Source organism: Lepisma saccharinum, chromosome 8, assembly GCF_977018435.1.
Source record: "Lepisma saccharinum chromosome 8, izLepSacc3.1, whole genome shotgun sequence".
In the NCBI taxonomy this organism is placed as follows: domain Eukaryota; kingdom Metazoa; phylum Arthropoda; class Insecta; order Zygentoma; family Lepismatidae; genus Lepisma; species Lepisma saccharinum.
Genome location: NC_139236.1, coordinates 39,738,105 through 39,757,971, shown reverse-complemented (window position 1 = coordinate 39,757,971; position 19,867 = coordinate 39,738,105). Strand labels below are relative to the sequence as shown.

Here is a 19,867-nt window from a genome sequence, read left to right as displayed (position 1 = left end):
AGCTACATTTTCCATATCACTTTTCTTCCATTATTTTCTTTCTTTCTCTATCTCATGTCCATCTTTCCTCCTTTGTTATATCTTTCCAACTATATCTTTTTACCCCTCTCTTTCTCTCTCATTTCTCTTTCATGCCGTCTATCTCTCTCTTTTCTTACCACGCTTCCCCTTGAACTCAAGTGCCCCTTGTCGCAACACTCATAACATCAGCCTTGTTTCGTCGTCAAAAAATTCAGCAACGTTAACTAGTACGCCTCGATTTTCGCCGTGTACTATTTGGACCCCTCGTGTTGAAACAGGTACAAGGCCAATAAAGGTGACGTTATGTTGTTTTATGTTATAAGAATTTGAACCCTTAGATCCTGAAATATTCGCTTGCCTGCAAAGCGTTATTGAGAATTTGCTATTAAAATCCACTTATCGCCTTATCGCCAACTGCTTGTAGGAAAGCGAGCATTTCAGGATCTAGGTGTCCCATTTTTATTGTCGGTGACTGTACATGTCCGCTTTTGTTCTGAATTACATTTCATATTATTTTGTGTTGAGTAAGAGTTGCGAGTGCTAGATTTGCAATGTAATGATCCGCGATATGGAAATAGTTAATTTTCACTAACTTTACCCCACAAAATGTCACAATAGCACGTCTTTGTAAATTAAAATGATCTGTTTTGGGAAGTCGCTCATGCTGGGACTGTGGCACCAACTTTCTGAAAGCTGACACTGAAAATTAACGAACGCCGAAACAGGAAACTCGTTCTTTCATAACTTAACATATTTTTCACATATACTTACCTGAAAATATATTTGCATCGTTCTTTCGATCCTATTCACAAAGATAATATATCCATAGTGAATTCTAGCCAATAGCATTTTATTCGCGGTAAACGAACATTTCCGTAGCAAAAAGAAAGCATTAAAATTATACCGAGGGTTGAACTTGCAATGGGCCTGTTAGAAAATTTCTGTACCTATGGAGTGTGGTCATTTATAAAGAAAAGACGCTCGAAGCTCCTAAGATGTTGACATGGGTAGGGTGTACGTTCATAACATCTGGAGATGAATCCTTATAGATAACGGTCCTGTACTAGCAATGGTGTAGCAACATATCGCGAGGTCCTGGGCGAGATTAGAATGCGAGGCCTCCATTCGTTCTTTAAATTTGAAATCTCGATGTGAATCGATACCAAGTCTTCAGGGATACGTCAGCAGATTATTATATTTAAATAATATCTAATAATAAATTACTGACGAAAATGATATTTAATAATATGCGACGGAGAAATTTACGCTTGGAAGTGGTATATTCTTGTAACACATTGCTGGAATTTTCTTTAACTAAAGTAGTAGTAACAGTACGTTTTTAAAGATGTTATTCATGTTGTTGAGACACAAGTTTCAATTTTGAGAAAGATATATGGTTCTTCTGTCGTGACTGTTACTGGAAGATTAAGAAACAAACAGAAGGCGGTACAGAGAACACTGGAAGCTAGTGTAGAGTTATCAAGGAGAAGAAACTTTGACGTGATTTCAGATTTAAACACATTCCTGAAACTTAGAACTTGATCAGAAAATTCGTATGATAAATCATCTTTGTACTCGTTACAGAGAACACTCGCTACATCTGAAGCTGTAGAAAGGAAGGAAGAACTGCTAATACTATCCATACCCTCATTGAGTTGAAAACAACGGAAGCATTTAAATGCCTCACACCTTGATCCGTGGCAGTTGGAGGTGATTTATTGTTAACGTATTAAAATCGGAACACAAGACAACGCGCTATTTATTCAAGAAAAGAGTAAATGGATAAAAAATAGCCAAGCAGGTTATCGTAAATTTTTGCGTAAATGTTACACATGAGAAATGTAACAATAATTTTTACTTTCTTCCCGGGCCAAGTATTCATTCGAATTATAACGTTAAACTAAAATTTAAAGTCAGATAAAAACAGGTTTTAATTTTATTGTCCATAAAGATTAGCCATTTCCATCTATTTTTCTCACTTTTAATTATTACATTTTTTATATCAACCCCATGGGTCGCGAGGCCCTTCAAGGGCGAGGCCCCGGGCGGTCGCCCACTTCGCCCACTTCGCCCACCCCTTGCTACGTCACTGTATACTAGAATCTGCACCATGCGCATGCCTTGTAGATTCGTATAGCGTTAAATGGGGTAGCCTGTTCTGAAGCAACAGATTCGCGTCGGAATTGCAAAACATATGCCCGTAGATGCTTCGGAAAAAAGCCAGCTGTCAGAATCGAATTACTCAGAGTATTTGGCAAGAAATAGAGGTTAATGTGAACATTTATGTACTTGAAAGATCCTGAATACAGAATAAATCCATTTCATATCAAGATATCAACAATTAAAAAAATGCACATACACATATGACAAAATAATAATTATAACGATAGTAAAACCAGTGTTACTGAATATTTAGTTATAACACCATTAAGCCTTTTGTCCATGCCCGCTTTCCTAAGCACTTTGCATATCTTTTAAAACTTACAGGAAAGGAGGGAGAAGCATTTTAAGAATACCGAAGAATGCAAACAAGAAAAAGGGAAACAGAAAGGAGGAAGAGGAAGGGATTATCTACGAAGTTAAATGTAAGAATGTCAGAGTGTGTACATAGGAGAAACGAAAAAGAGGTTGAAAAACAGGTTGAAACAACGTAGGGATGATGTACGACTTAAGAGAGAGAGAAATGCGATATTTAAACACATGAAAGAAACAGGACATGACATAGAGTGGGATGAGGCTAAGCAGATAGGAAGGGAGAAGCAAACACTGGTGAGAAAATGGAAGGAGGCCAAGGAAATAGAGAAGAAAGGTGAAGAAGACAAAATGAACTGGAATGGGGGACTGAAGTTAAACAAAGAATTGAAGAAGGTGTTAGAAAGAGTGGAAAGGACAAGAGAGGAAGAGGAGAGAAGAAGGAAGAAGAATGAAGGATAAAGAACGTGAGATAAAGAGTCCAACCACATTCTAGATGGAAGAAAATATGTTTAGCCTTTTAGGTGAAAGTGCAGTTGACAAGGGAAAGCCACCTGCTAGAATGTTCCAGAACAACTTTCTAATAGTCTGGAGGAGAGAAATGGTTGTGTATATACAGTATATCGTCCTGTTTTTGTACCTTGTTACATTTGTACTTGGTGCAGCCTGAAGAAGACCTTGCTAGAAGGTTGAAACGTTACATTTAGTTTATGTTTTATAATAAAATAAATTTCTGCCTTGGTCAGCATATTGAGTTTTTTAATATTTAGCTGTTTGGTGCACCCCGTTTTGAAACATCGTTTGGAGAGATGGAAGCCTGGAGTATCTTTTAGTGAATTGTAGAGATTTTTGTAGTCTATGAAGAATTGGCCTTGTTCCGTGTAAAATAAGCTCCATTTTTTTGTTGGTACGTGGGATAAGGCTCTGAAGTAGTGGCAAGAATTCATAAGTAAAGAGTTGTCCATTGACGATTCTGAAAGAAAAATCAGATATGAAACTTGACGGCGAAGAGAAAGATTGGATAGAATTTCATGTTTAGAAAGGTTTGCAAATCAATCTGTGCTTAACTATTCTGATGAAGAGACTTGTATGAGAAGAACTGCATGCTTCCTTTAAGTTCAGGAAGTCGCTATCAGTAGGATTGGAGGGACTACTGGAGAAGGGGTGCGGTTGATGAGGTGGGTCCATAACTTCGGATAGTTATGCATTTTGCATATAGCATATGCAAATGCATATTTTCAGTGTCTTCAGGATATATTGCACATTTTACCGATCTTTTCTTACAAATGCATATTCTGCTGTTTCTGTCTGAAAATTTGTAGTTTCCTTCCCTTTGGAGAAATTCAGAAACATGATTCAGTGTGTGTTCGCGAAGAATTCTGGCTACAAGCTCCTAAAGGACATTTGCTCTATTCATAAACGGAAATAAAATGTGGACTGTATTCCAAGTGAACTGCATGTTTCCGATTTGTTGATATTACAACATGCGCCTATTGTTTCTTGTGATGTGGAGAGTGTGTTTTCAGAGCGAAAAAGTATTCTCGTAGATAACAGGCATAAGTTTACTTTTGAGCATCTGAAGCCAATGTTATTAAGTGCAATGGTAACATTTCATGCTAAGTAGAATAAGAGACAACTGGTTAAATTCCACCTTCTGCTAATCGTGACGTTCAGTGAAGTCAGAAACAGTTAGTGGATTTGTGATAAAGATACACATACAAAAACCATATGTAAAATATGGTCAATTGTCCATAAAGTAAGTCAAACTAGGGATGGCCAGATCCGGATCCTTACGGATCCGAAGTACGGATCCGGTTGGTTTCGGCCGGATCCTAAAATTTTTTGGATCCGGAATTTTTGGTTCCGGGTCCGGATCCGTGGATCTGGAATTTTCGGATCCGGATCCGTTTGGCCATCCCACATGAGCGCTTCTTTGGAAAGCAAGAAGGTGTTTATAACATATTGTTACCTGCTAATATAGTACATATATTATCGGTTGCGCGATTTGTAATTAATACACTTACGTTAGTCTTACACTTTGTAATTATATAACACTGCATATATTATAATGTTTTATTCATATTGATGGCATTTACAAAATCACCTCTGACATTTTTATGTTAAACAAGTGAGATTATTTTTGTGCACGAGTGTGTTAGCCGATGCGTAGCAAAGTATTTTAGGAACAACACTTGAAAAAAATTCTTGTAGGACTAACTAATGAAAAATTTCTTTGTAATCGAAGATCATAATACCTTTTAAGGTGTGGTTATATTATAATGGGATTGAGATATGAAACTCTCGGATCCGGAACTTTTGGATCCGGATCCACATCCGGATTTTTTGGATCCGGATCCGATTCCGGCATTTCCGGATCTGGATCCAAACGGATCCGGATTTTTTGGATCCGGATCCGTTTGGCCATTACTAAGCCAAACCATATTTTTTTTATTTACGTAGGGAATTAATAAATAGTTACAAGCTATGGCTAAATTTTCTGAGTTTGATGTAAATTTTTAAAATTTTAAATGCATATTTTCATCATTTAAAGATCATATTTCGAGCATTTTAAGAGCATATTTGTATTCATATTTAAAGGTTTTTTAGTACCTAACTACCCGAAGCCTAGTCGTAACCTTAGCCTTTGGCCCAGCTTTCATTTTAAAAACCGAACGACGAGGAGAGTACAAAATTGCAAAAAGTTTCATCTGGGACTAATTACTAAAGAAGAAAGCATAACATCACCCTTACGATAAAACCCTTAACCAAAGTCCTCACCAAACATTGAATGAAACAAAGCAGTGTAGAATAATTAAAGTTTCAGATGATTTGAAACTAGCATGTTTTGAAAATTTGAAGAGTGGCAGCGATTGGGGGGGGGGGCTTTTGTCACTTTTGCCCTTGCACTATGCTAAACCTTATGTACGAAGGTTTAGCCCACCCCTCCAAGTGTTTGCACCTTGCCCCCTAGTTTTGGAACCCAATCGCCGCCACTGGAAGGCAATGACACAAAATGTAGCAAAACGGAAGAAGGGTAGTGTTGAATATCTATTACGACGGAAGCGTTTACAAGCATTCTGTGCTCGAGAGACTGTATTAGAACCTTCCACATTCTGGTCATTTTGAATAACCGCTGTTCCATTGAACTCTTGTTCCATTCACTCCACATTCCAACCCCAGCACCCTTCGGTCCGCCACCATTCAACACTTCCCCTTTCCAAGAACCAGCACCTGTTGCACCCTGTATTGGCAGCCGAGAAGGATTTTCGATGGGGGAAAAGACGGTATAAATCACGAGTTAAGCGATATCTCTTCTCCCCCTCTGGATCTCAATAATGCGTTATTTTGCAAGCATCCGCTGGGAACAAGATAGCGTGGACGAAAGGGTGAGAGATTCTATACAAAAGGCGCTAGATGCATCAAGCTTTAGCAACACGAGAGCAAATTATTTTCCCATCTGATCTTTTTACACTGGGGGTTGAACGCTGAACTGCTTATACTGGCCAAAATACAAGAAAGAATTCAGACGGTGGAGGGGAGGGGAGAAAAGACTTTTTTGTGTGCGGGGTACTTCACTCGTTTTCGAAAACACTTAGAAACAATCTTAGTTTTATGAAATTTTATGTCGCATAATGTGTATTTCGTACACATATACTTAGTACAGACTATACACACTGACTCCAGTAATACATTATAATGCATAAAATGCTAATAATCCACTTTTGTTGCATCAAAACACACAGAGAAATGCATAAGAGGGTACTTTTATCAGGCCCGTGTGATGCATTGAATGCATCAGTTGAGAAGATCACTGTCATTTCAAAGGAACCGAAATTAAACATTTTTAAGAATTGTTTCAAACCTTTAATATCAATATTTAAATTACAAAAGCAAATTATAACCAATAACTGCAACCAAGAGAAGACAGAAGAATTTGGTAATACACAGCCCATGCGAAAAAGATGACGTAAGCTCCGTTAAAACGTGAAATGCTAATGTACAATATTATATAGAATCAACAATTGAATATCGTAAGTAATATTAAACACTGCCCTTAGTAAGATTAAACACTGGAATTCTTGGTTTTTTGTGCCATTAGTAAGATTAAACACTGGAATTCTTGGTTTTTGAGCCCTTAGTAATATTAAACACTGGAATTCTTGATTTTTGTGCCCTTAGTAAGATTAAACACTGGAATTCTTGGTTTTTGTGCCCTTAGTAAGATTAAACACTGGAATTCTTGATTTTTGTGCCCTTAGTAATATTAAACACTGGAATTCTTGATTTTTGTGCCCTTAGTAAGATTAAACACTGGAATTCTTGGTTTTTGTGCCCTTAGTAAGATTAAACACTGGAATTCTTGGTTTTTGTGCCATTAGTAATATTAAACACTGGAGTTCTTAATACTGCTCTGTAATATGTTGTCATTGTTTTTAATTTGTTGACTTAAATATTGCCAAGATTCATACACTTTTTTTTTTACAATATACAATCGGAGAAGTTTATGTATTTAGCGATTAGGGCTATCCTTTAATATAGTTAATAGATGGATGCATTAGAACACTTTACTACAGGGCCCATTCTCCTTTCTACAAGACGTTTTTATATACCGTGATGGCAGACAGCTGTAGAAAGCACCACACCTCTGTCTATTTCTTACATCGACTATTGTCTAGTTTGGCGAAGCAATCGTAATCTGAACTCCACGATTGATGTAGTCGTATTAGCTTGTACAATTGCCGACTACCTCATTGAGTTTCCATGAATTTAGTGTATTGACTATACTAACTTGTACATTTAGACTTATTGTGTTGTTTCTGCTGCATGCAATTCATCCTTAAAGATTTGACCTTTGAATAAAGTTAAGGTGAATGTGGATGGCATGCAAACTCTTAACGAATTGTACAAATTCAGTACTTCATTTATCAATGGCTTTCCAAGTTGTTGTTCTTTTTAAAGATAAATAGTTACTTTTGCTCTGTGTGTTAGAAATACGTACTGAAAAGTAGCAACAAGTCAGGAAATATTGACTCCGAATGACTGTAATGACTTTTAAGATACTGTACTGAAGCTGACTCCTGATACGCTCACCAAGTGAACTCTGCCTCCTACGTACGTTACATTAATGTTTTTATGAACAAAAGTAATACAGAAATATTGGAAACACCGTAGGAAACGATGTAAATTATTCTCCATTCTTTATGAAAATTTTCACAGTACAAAAATCTTCAAAACTAGAGTTGGTGGGCGTGGGGTTAAGATTAAAGAGCACCCATACCAATGCCAGGATTCGAACCACGGACGCCTGGCGTTGTAGGGCGCTGTGCTAACCACTCGAATCTGCGAAATGCTCCACCAGCAGGAAATTGAACATGTGACGGTGTATATTCTCCACTGAAATACTTCTCTTTTACACACACACCCGGTGACGTCACAGATGTTCGTTACGTCACGTAAACGTCACAGCAGTTTTGCGAAATCGCCGCCCGGCCAGGGACTGTGGCTCCCCCTGCCTGCAAACACCCACATCGCGAGCTAACGTGGCGTGCCAACGCCAACTTCGAGTACACATGGGTACAAGTGGCGGAAGACCTATCTTTGACGACAGAGGCCGTCCGTTTCGTGCGAGAGGACGGCGCTTTGACAAGTGTCACGTGATTAACAAGCAGAGGCGCTGCCTGTGAAGAAACACAAATGAGGGAAGGGGGGCGGAGGGGGTAGAAAAGGTCTTAACGATGCAAAAGAGAGGCTGTAAATTCAATCATGCTTGACCTCGAAAGTGGTGAGCGATAATGAATCTCTGCTTGTTTTTTGTAATGGATGCTTCTCCTCCCTCCCTTCTCTCGATATATATATATACATACACGTATGTACGTTTGTATATGTACATAAAATATTGTTCTTGGAACGGATAATAAGGAACAAACCAAACGTTTCTGATATAAAGGGATTTCCAATAAGAATTATATGTTTTTGAAATGAACTGGCAAGTATGCTTCAAATGTTAAAACTATCACTAGTTGTCATTTTTGTTTAGTATCCTGTGACAATTCATCATGGCTAAATACACGCTTCAAGAACGTTTGGTTATTATCCAAAAAAAATTATGAAAATAGACGTTCTATTGAACTTGAAACGGATCATAATTTTGGGCAAAAAATTATCTTCTCAGATGAAGCTCATTTCTTGTTAAGTGGATATGTTAACAAACAAAATTGTCATTTTTGGTGTGAAAACAATCCACAAGAGATTCACGAGAAGCCCTTGCATCCGCAAGTGTGGTGTGGTTTATGGCATGGTGGCATCATCGGACCATTTTTTTTTTCCAAAACGAGGTAGGAGATGCAGTTCCAGTGACTGGTACCGATTGATGTTAACAGATTTGTTGTGGCCAAATTTAGATTAAATTGATTTGAAGGACATGTGGTTCCAACAAGACGTTGCCACATGTCACACAGCTAATGCCACTATTGACGTATTGCAAGAACAGTTTGTTGAAAGGATAATTTCAAGAAATGCAACTGTTAGTTGGCCTCCAAGAAGTTGAGATTGCTTTTTGTGGAGTTATTTGAAATCTATAGTCTATGCAAACAGACCACGAACCCTTTATGCATTAAGATTGAACATCGAACGCTGCATTCGTGACATTAGGCCCGAGTTATTGCACAAAGTCATCGAAAATTGGGTTCATCGAATTTACTCCTGTGTACACAGTCGAGGCGGACACTTAAATGATGTGTTATTCAAAACATAATGTAATAAACTATGCTTCAAAACAATATAAAACGTTTGGTTGCATCTGGAATAGTTTTCATTTTATTTCATTTCAAAATCATACCGTTCTTATTGGAAAACCCTGTATAATACAAGAAAGAAGGAAATCTTGCTATACTCTGTCCCGGGTATATCTGAAGCAAGCGAACGAAAATAAGTCTCTGCGCAAGTACTGACGCGAGACGGCTCCACCAATGAACACGTGAGAGGGAATGGGATTGCGTGGAGGGAGGAAAGCGACTGCAGTTACCAGACTTTGCAGCAGCGTGCACTACTTCGCTGTGACCACTCGATTCCCCTCACCCGTTCTTTACCGCTATGCGCAGTTTTCCTGCAGAATATAGGACGCATGATCAACATGTTGGCTATCTTGAGATTCAATTTAACTTTTTTTTAAAAAAAACAAAATGGGAAGGTGGTCAGAGGCACCAAATGGGCTAGAATATCATAGAAACTGTTTGATATATTACATTTCATCGTAATTTAAATCCCTATGCTGTTGCCTATTTTGTTATTTAGCGTCGCTTTTCTGCGTCGTGATGATATGATGATATGAAATTGCTGAGGAAACACTCACAAGGAACAGCCATACCCACGTCGGGATTCGAACCCGGGACAACTGACGGCGTAGTGCACTGTGCAAACCACTTCGTCGTGGAAGCCAGCTGTCCTGTTTGTTCTACACTTAGCCTGATAAATAATGATGATAACTGTACACATATATCGAATTGTATCAGCCAATTTTGACACAACACTCTCTCTGATTGGTAGTATTTGAGTGATTGTCGTTGAATTTTTTTGCAATAACAAGACACGAGCAAAACGATCTACACTAGTTGTTGGGATAACATCGTTAAACACTTGTAACGAGAAACATTAGGGTTCAAACATCATACGGATTTAAGGTACATGTATATTGATTATATCCTTCCTTTCAATTACTGAGCCTTACTAATAAGATAGCTATACCCTGTCCCATCTAACTGTGGATCAAGGCTGCACACAGCGTCAGAGAAGCGAAGGAGATCCAGTGGCCAGAGCGAAGCAGTACGCGCTGCTGGGAAGGCAGTCGCTTTCCCCCCTTCATGCAATTCTGTCCCTCTCACGTGTTCATTGGTGGAGCCGTCTCGCGTCACTACTTGCGTAGAGACATGTTTTCGTTTGCCTGCTCCACAGTTAGCTGGGACGGAGTATAAGGTAAAGTTCCCCGTGCACTTTACACCATGCCATGAGGCATATACGTATACGAGGATCTCTCATATTCTTCGATTTCTGCCATTTTGGAGCTGATGTGATGAGCACCACGCTTCCGTCCGTCCTATTGACTGAGTCACCACGGTCCACGGTGAAAATTGAGCAGAAGGTAAATATTCTAGAGTTGACGAGGTGTGTCTTTACGGGTGACCTTGGCTACTCCGTACAGTGATTTAAGTATCCTCTAGGGTTCACCCGCAAAGATACAGCTTGCCAACTCTAGTGAGTATTGACGGTCCAAGCAATGTTTTCTTCTATGGATGATATTGATGTCGGCCTCCCTGACGAAGGGGGCAAGCTAACGCGCTGCGAAACCCGGGGTTCTAAGTTGGAACACAGGGTAAAGCACGGGGGTATCATCACTTGAATCCCGTAATCCACGTAATCATTCATCTATACCCTGTCCCAACTATCTCTGAAGCAAGGCCGCGCCTAGTGTCAGAGAAGGGGAGGAAATCAAGTGGGCATAGCGAAGCAGTACACGCTACTGGGAAGGCTGTCACTGCAGTCGTTTCCCCTTCACGTGCTCATTGGTGGAGCCGTCTTGCGTCACTACTTGCGCAGAGATTTATTTCCTTCCCTAGCTCCAGAGATACCTTGGACGGAGTGTAATTGTTCAGATTAACCAAAGAGGTATAAAATCGTCGTAAAACAACAAAAACACAAACGTAATAGTAGAAACGAATAGTTGTTTAAAGTTCAGTCATTCTGTGAACGATTATAGTCGAATATGAATAATGGTGTTACGTTATCCGGATCTTGGTCTCTCTTTTTAACTCGGCTAATGTACTGTTTTTTGTTTATTTTTATGATAGTAAGATTTATTCACATATCTTTATCTTTATCCTTGCAGGTCGCTGCCCAAACTTGGTAGCAGCCAGGACGATGAGGGAGCCACCCCTCACACCCAGTTCACGGGAGTGACCTACTTCGAACCCATTCCTCACGATCATGACTTCTGTGAACGGGTCGTCATCAACGTAAGTATATATTTTGCTTCTAAAGAGTCTCTCATTGCCTCGAATCAGTAAAGTGCAAAAGTATGTGAAGTATAGTGGACGAAAAGATTGTTTCGGGAAGGAATAGAGATATTGGGTGGCGTGTGGTACACGAAGGGTGGCACATGCAGTGCCTTTCACGGCCGAGGTAGCATAACACTACAGCGATAAGTAGATTAATAGCAAATTTTCAACGGCAACTTCTACCACCGCCGTAGAGTTAGGCAACACGCATAACGCATTGCAGGAAATAGAGTATATCAGGACCTAGGTGTCAAGGCAAGAGATAAAGATTGAGTGATGGATTTCAAATTGTTGGGTGAGTCGTAGGTGGAAAGGCACATTGTACAGACACAGTAGTGTTGGAAGAAGTCATGATGCTAGGAACTATTCTTAGACTGAAAGGTATAGGTCGGAGGGTAACAGTTGTGAAGTTGGTCTGCCAGGATCTTCCTCGTGACTGATGGTGTGGATGTAGTTGCTGTGGATGCGACTCTGGTCCAGCATCTGGTCGCAGCTTCCCTTAAATACAAAATCCCAAGTCTTCAATCCAATGTTTTGCTGCTTTTTTCATGGCTTATTACATTTCATTGTGGAATAAATCTCTATCTATTTTTTCTACCTTCTGGAAAGCTATTTGATGGGTCTTCTTTAGGAAACCAGATCTCGTATTTTCCTAATTGTTAAGATCACAATATTCAAAGGCACTGCAGGACACATCGAAAAGTCAGCCCGATTTCGTTTCACCAGCTATTTCGCTCTCTATTGAAACTAAATGAACGATCCTTATTTCGTGATTTGGTATTGCTGCATTGTGCGACTGGTTCATGTCTAAATAGTTCTGAGAGATTCTATCGAAACTTTTTACTATATGATAGCAGTATAATGTGGCTTGTTATAGTAACAGGAAAATTCGACATCGAATAGAATTCGAGCATAAGTAAACATTCAGCAACAATGAAAGGAGAAAGCAGTAGTAGTTCGTGGTATCTTAGTTACTTAAAAATACAACCATTTGTTACGCCGATTGTGATTTAATGAGAGGTATATCAGCTCATGAATTGATTGCTTTCCTTAAGAAAGAAACGTCAGTAATCGATAAGATGGAAAGATATAACCGCCGAGTTTTGTGTCGGAGTGTAACGCGCAAAGAACTCATGGATGGTAGGTTTGAATTCTGTTAAGGCATGAATATATCGTAGTGTGTCGCATCATTCACCTTTATCGTCGAGATCAACTTAGAGAGATAACACAGCGACCTATAGTAACCTATATAGGAATGGTAACACTGAAAATAAGTAAAAGGTTTAAATTGTATACGGACTTCTAAGTGCGCAACTTTTTCTGAATCAAACTCTTCATGGTGTGAAGCTAGGATTAGTTCAATTTACATTAGAATAACGTAATTCGAATTGACATATATTTATGACTAACATGGAAAAAAATCAGTGCAGCGAGTATTCGTTAAATTAAAATATCATTACAGTACAAAGAAAATTTTCTTTATTTACCAGCTTTCCTACCTCGTAATTTAGCCCAGTCTGTCTGATTTTTACAGTTTCATTAGAAACTAAACCCAATCTTTTGAGGGTTCTGGAACTCTTGTAAGTCTTTCGATGGAAAACTCATGCTCGATTCCTACACTTGAATTGCCACTTTCGTTTGGTTTTAGAGAGCGGAGCTTGCTTTTTAAAAGATCAGTTTTCCTGGTAAGGCTGAATAACCACAGGAGCTCTGCGCCTAAGGAAAAGGAGGGTAACAATTTTTCACCCTTGATGTTTACTTCATGATTATCAGTCCTTTTTTCATGTTTGGTACAGAATCTGATCCAAATTTTAATTTTGCGGTAGATCACACGGATATGAATAAATCATTGGGTTTCTTGCTTTAGTTAGAAAATTAGTAAAATGAGCATTTTGGAATTTGCGAGAGCAGCGACCCAGATAATAATTTTCCTTAACATCTACCATGTAACAAAGTTTTATATGCACGTGCGCCCATATCACAAGATATAACAACTACTATTACTTTGTCTCCTATATACCAAAGGTAAAAAATTATTTATTTCTACCCTATCTCCAAATAGCAAAGAATCCTTTTTTCCACTAAGGATTTTTACTTTTTTGCCTCATCTCCCAATGACGAAGGTCCTTGGTCACTTTCGCTTCTAATAATGTTAATTTTACGCCAATTCCCAATGACAAAGAATTCTTTGTTACTTTCGAGTCATCTAATAATGAACATTTTGTTAATTTTTTGGCCCATCTTCCAGTGATAAAGAATGCTTTGTTACTTTCACCCCATCTGCCAATGATGAAGAATAATTTGTTGTTTTCACCCCATCTCTCAGTGATGAAGAATCCTTTGTTATTTTCACTCCATCTCTCAGTGATGAAGAATGCTTTGTTACTTTTACCCCATCTCCGAATGATGAATCCTTTGTTACTTTCGCTTCGTCTAACAAGGAAGAATCCTTTGTTATTTTTACCCAACTCTCAGTGATGAAGAATCATTTGTTACTTTTACCCTATCTCCCAGTGATGAAGAATGCTTTCTTACTTTTGCCCCATCTTACAAGGAATAAAACCTTGTTACTTTTTGTCTTATCTCAGAATGAGACAGAAACCTTTGTTACTTCTATTCTATCTCAATGATAAAGAGGGCCTCCCTGATGGCGCAGTGGTAGCGTCGTCGCCTTGTAATCAAGGGGTCCCCGGTTCGATACCCGGTGGAGGCACATAACGGTTCGGATCCCACTTTAAACTGTAGGTCCAGTCCCGATTAGCCTTACTGGTAGACTTAAAACATCAAATCAAAAAATCAATCAATGATAAAGAATGCTTTGTTACTTTTTCCTCTCTTCCAATAAGGAAGAATCCTTTGTTACTTTTGCCCTATCTTCCATTATGGAAGAGATCTTTGTTACTTTTTATCTCATCTCCCAATAGTGAATAATTCTTTATTACTACTGACATTCCAGATTTTTTTAACAATGCGGTTCACGGATCACCAAACGTAAACCAACTACACCTGGACCTTAGTTGTCATTTAAAAAGTATTTAGGATATATTGGCCACAATGCTTTGCGCAGTCCGGCTGAAGATTTAGACTGCATAAACGGATTCATCACAACGTTCTTGAATCTGTGTAATTGTAAGCACATTTCAGCCCCAAAGGCTTCAAAACAGTGCAGTGACGTCGGAGGACAGTGGGCAGACGTCTAAGTGTGACAGAGGCCAACTCTACTGCATCGTGGGGCGCTCATCTGGGTCAAGGTGCACGCTGCCCGGACTGCAGAGAGAGTGTGTGAGGGACCGTGCCGCGTTCGATTTTCGGGAACGGGCGAGTCTGCGAGCTCCCCTCCCTACGTCGCCTCACCTCCCTGGCAGCCCCGGAGAGCGAAGCATTCTCCGTCGTTCCGATTCGAACCAAGGCAGCGCGAGTTTCGTGAACGTTCCTGCAGCTGATGATACATAGTGCGTACGACGTAACGATGACGTAGTACGTAACGAAGATGTCCCGGTTTGTTTATCTAGGCACCAAAAGCTGTCCAAATAGGAAAACAAGCACGAGAATTGGCACTAAATACAAAAGATCAATATATATGTAATAGCTTATAATATTGTGAATAATCTCACGTTCCAGAATTTAATACGTATTTCGATGACATTTGAAGCAAGCCCTTCTGCTAAATCTTCAACAGATCATCCTAGTATTTCCTTTTATTTGATATGATTTTGAGTTTTAAGTCCACTTTCAGCACAGAAGGCTAATCGGGACTGGGCCTACAGTATAAATTGGGATCCAAACCAATATGTGCCTCCACTGGGTATCGAACCCGGGATCCCTTGATTACAAGGCGACGACGTTACCACTACGCCATCTGGGAGTCCCTTTCGACAAGTTCAATGAAAACTCACTATTAGAAATCTCCATATATTAATCACTTATTTATCTACGCTCACGGTGGCTCAGTCGGTAACGCGTCTGACTACCATGCTCAAGGTCCCGGGTTCGATCCCCGGCCGGTTCAAATCCGGGAACTTTTCTAACTTTGGAAGCGGCCCCGGCGCCCACCCAGCGTCGAATAACATTGGTACCTGGGGGAAACCCTGGGGGGTAAAGGCGGTCAGGGGCGTGATGCTGATCACATCAGGATCAAGAAAGTGTGGGGCGTTACCCCCACACCCCCTATACGCCTTCATGGCGTGGTGCTATGTACAGGGGAACACTTTACCTTTTTTTACATTTGTTTCTTTTATTATTAAATTTATATACATTTATACATCGTAATTTCATATTAGCAATAACGTGAATCATAATTATGCATCATACTAATTCAACACAACATTTTCGCGAAATATATCAAAATAGCAATTAATATAAACAATAATGTATTATGCTTATTAAACAATAAATAATAAATTAAATGAATTAACATCTTTGGGTCAGTCACGCATTAACAAACGTAACTTCCTAATACAAGTGAAGATTGTGTATGTTTCATTGTTAAACTTTCAGTAATTTCAAAGAACGAAGATAAAACTGAAGTAAATGTGACACGTCAGTGACACATATACCAACTTAGAACACAACTGAATATCCATATAACATCACGTTGCACGTTGCACTTTCTTGAAGTTTTCTTGTAGAAGTACCGTTTCCTTGACTCCCATCTGTTTTAAAGTTGTGGTAGTGGCGTAGTATGATGATCTGGCTTCTGTTACCCCTGCAACTGTCGCTCGAGGTTCGGTCTGTAGTATAACATCAGTCATATAATAATAGTGAAATAGTTGATATTCTCTTTATTCGTTTCGAAGGTTTCACTAAGGGATTGCTCTTTATATCAGTAAAAATTGTATTTGTTAACTATTTCATAAAAGCAATAAACCGTTGGAAAAGTATCATTATTGTTATGGTGGACAGTCGCAAATACAACAGCTGAAATGCAAATAATATACTTACCTGGATACATTTTCTAGAGCTCCATCTTTTGACGTTGTGTAGAATACTAAATATTAAACTGTGCAAATGAAGTCTCCCAGATATTACTATGTCATAATTTTTCTGTATTAAGCGGTAACATTGATAAAGTAACTTCCCACATACCTTGGGTCAATACCTCAGCTTGAACTAAGGATCATTCACCCCAAAGGTAAGGGCGATACCAACTGGGCCATTGGAGTATCATGATAGCAAATGACAGTTGTCGAAAAATCCTGCCCGACCCTGTGGCAGAGTGGTTAGCACATAGCGCTGCGACGCCAAGGGTCCCGGGTTCGAATCCCGGTCGGGCTTGGTTGTTTGTGAATGTCCATTCATCAATTTCATCATTTCATCACTCATCCCCATCTTCGCAAATTAGCCAAGAGGCACAAAACGCGAAGTAAAATAAACTAAATGAATCAATCAATCGAAAAATGCTAATCTTCTTTCTATCCTATTCCTATTCTTTTTCGCGCCAATTTGTTCCGTCCAGAGTAAGACTAAATTTCTTGGGAGTAATACCCTCTCCTTTCTCAACCCTTTGATCTGTGTTACGCACTGCATTGGAAGCTTTCCAGAGCAAAAATAAACGGACACTATTTGTTTATCATGGAAAAATCTCTCGACTCGGATTCTAATCCTTTGGTTGGCTTCCTTCGTATAATTGACACCGTGGCGCTCCGTGACACACATTCGCTATTTTCATTTGTTTCCAAAGTAAACGATTGTCAGAAATCACAGTTAGTAAGTGTAATTTCTTGTCATGTTACGAGCTACAGCATGTCATCTTTGATTTACAAGGGTGGTACATAAAGGTTGAGTTTTCGAGGAGTTTTATTGAGTATGTACGGCACATGCTTGTTGCTCCAGCCTGGCCATGGATGTTCTTTCCGAGTGTCCCTTCATCAATTTACTGTAATCATATGACCACTCCGCGATTAGCCAAAAAGTTGCAGAAATGCGAAGTAAAATAAAACAAATCAAGAGCTTCTTATTATCAACTGTATGCAAACTGCACAGCCGTTGATTTTAGTATTTTCTCAGTACAATTTGACATGTCCTTCCCGGACGTATTAACAAACTGTTGAAGTACACCATCCCGCCTGATAGATATGAATCTTGTGCTGGAGGTTACGAGATTAATGGAAGTGCTTGATAGAAAGATTGTGCTGTTACTGTGATTTTTTTTGTGAGTTTCGTTATGATGTACAACTTTGGTTCGTTTTAAATTGCATAATCAAGATAAATAGATTCTGAATTCATATGTTGAAACGTAAGTTCTGTGTTTTTGTTTCTATTTACTGCTAATCTTAATGGTTTCCCGTGCCCTGGGAGGTATCACGCGTATACCAATATACAGTCTTATGTTGCTCATTCTCAATTTGTATTGAGATAAATATATTCTTATGACTATTAATATCCTATGGTTGAATCTGGCACGACCGTGTCAAATTTCATAGCATGAGTAAGGAGTACTATGCTGATTTTGAGCATAAATTGTCGGCTCGGGTACCCTTTTCTACACCCTCGATTTTTCGCACATTTCAAATATTCTCGTTACAAAAATTAGTTCTTCATAATAAACGATGTTTCTAAATAGCGCGGAAAGTAATTTTTTAGATCTACGTGCTACGAAACTTACGTTTTTTATGAAATTAAAATTCCCTGTGTAACGTCAAAAAGGTTTTTCACAACTTTATGATGGCGAATGATGCATTCATGTCACAGGCGCAAGTCTGATTTTTTTCTTTTTCTTCTTATGATTGACTTGTGCAATAGGAACATTTGCGATTGCGATATGTTCTTTGTGTGATATATTGGCGGATTGGACATTTCAGACATTCGATTTCATTTATGCGACTTCAGAAATTGGAAATAATAATATTTTTTTAGCAACTGCATGCCGTATAGGGGAGGGTTGCTTTTTCTAAATGACTTGTGGGATGGGATAATTTGCGACTTCTAATTTTTATGATGGGAAGGGAGTGGAGGTTGGTATTCTGTGGAAAAGGACAACAACGACTTTCAACGTAGGAGTCACTTCATTTTTGGACTTACAACGAACCATTGGTGCTAGCCCCACGAACCATTGGCGCTAGCCCCACGAACCATTGGCGCTAGCCCCACGAATCATTGGCGCTAGCCCCAAGAACCATTGGCGCTAGCCCCACGAACCATTGGCGTTAGCCCCACGAACCATTGACGCTAGCCCCACGAACCATTGGCGCTAGCCCCACGAACCATTGGCGCTAGCCCCACGAACCATTGACGCGTGGATAGGTTAGTTCAGTTAGGTTGAGATCGATAGTTAAAATTTGGTGTCGTGTTAGTATCACGATCTAGAAATTGGAAATAATTGCGAACCATTGGCGCTAGCGCCACGAACCATTGGCGCGTGGATAGGTTAGTTCAGTTAGGTTGAGATACATAGTTAAAATTTGGTGTCGGGCGAAGCAGATACGTAAGTACGAATGTCAAAAATTGACGAAACGAAAAAATTAGAGGTGTCCGAAGGATAGTAAATTTTTACCGCAACTTTAAACGACTGTACAGTCGTAATTACTTCTTTCCGCGCTCCAATTTTTTTTATTCACAAATGGGATCACTTGCACAAGTCAATCATAAGAAGAAAAAGAAAAAAATCAGACGTGCGCCTGTGACATAAATCGATGATCCGAAATCTTCAGACTTGCGCCTGTGACATGAATGCATTATTCGCCATCATAAAGTTGTGAAAAACCTTTTTGACGTTACGCAAGTAATTTTAATTTCATAAAAAACGTAAGTTTCGTAGCACGTAGATCTAAAAAATTACTTTCCGCGCTATTTAGAAACATCGTTTATTATGAAGAACTAATTTTTGTAAGGAGAATATTTGAAATGTGCGAAAAATCGAGGGTGTAGAAAAGGGTACCCGAGCCTTTATTTTATCCTATCAACATTCATCCTTATCTTTGCAATTAGCCAAAACTGGCAGAAACGGGAAGAAAAACAAAACCAAATCAAATCCTGGCAGTCATCAACGCTATTGGTGATTCCAAGTTTGTAGTGCGGTGTTGTGCTTATGGCGACAGTGTTGCCACATGGTGCGCAATGGATGACTGTTCCACCACGCTTTGAACAAAAGTTAGTGAAACACCTTTACTGCTAATTACGAGAGTGAAGCTTCCACGGCAAATCAATAGCGTTAAGAAACACTACATTTAAAAAAGAAATTAAATGAAACTACTGAAATAATCATAACAATTTGCTTAGTCAGAATACTACTAACTTCTCATTACAAAGAAACATTCTCTCGTCACTATTTAAAGAACCACTCGAAACAATAAAAGCGCACACAGATAAGCTACCCAACACCCAAG

General features: G+C 39.2%; 1 protein-coding gene across 4 annotated transcripts in view; it reads left to right on the top strand.

Moving 5' to 3' along the window:
• Positions 1-19,867, top strand: part of Sh (Potassium voltage-gated channel protein Shaker) — a 635,294-nt gene that overhangs the window by 499,630 nt on the left and 115,797 nt on the right. For all 4 annotated transcript variants that reach the window (XM_083126538.1, XM_083126539.1, XM_083126536.1 and 1 more), the window contains exon 2: positions 11,375-11,501. In XM_083126538.1, the coding sequence (XP_082982664.1) occupies positions 11,375-11,501 (127 nt within the window). The remainder of the gene's footprint in view (positions 1-11,374; positions 11,502-19,867) is intronic.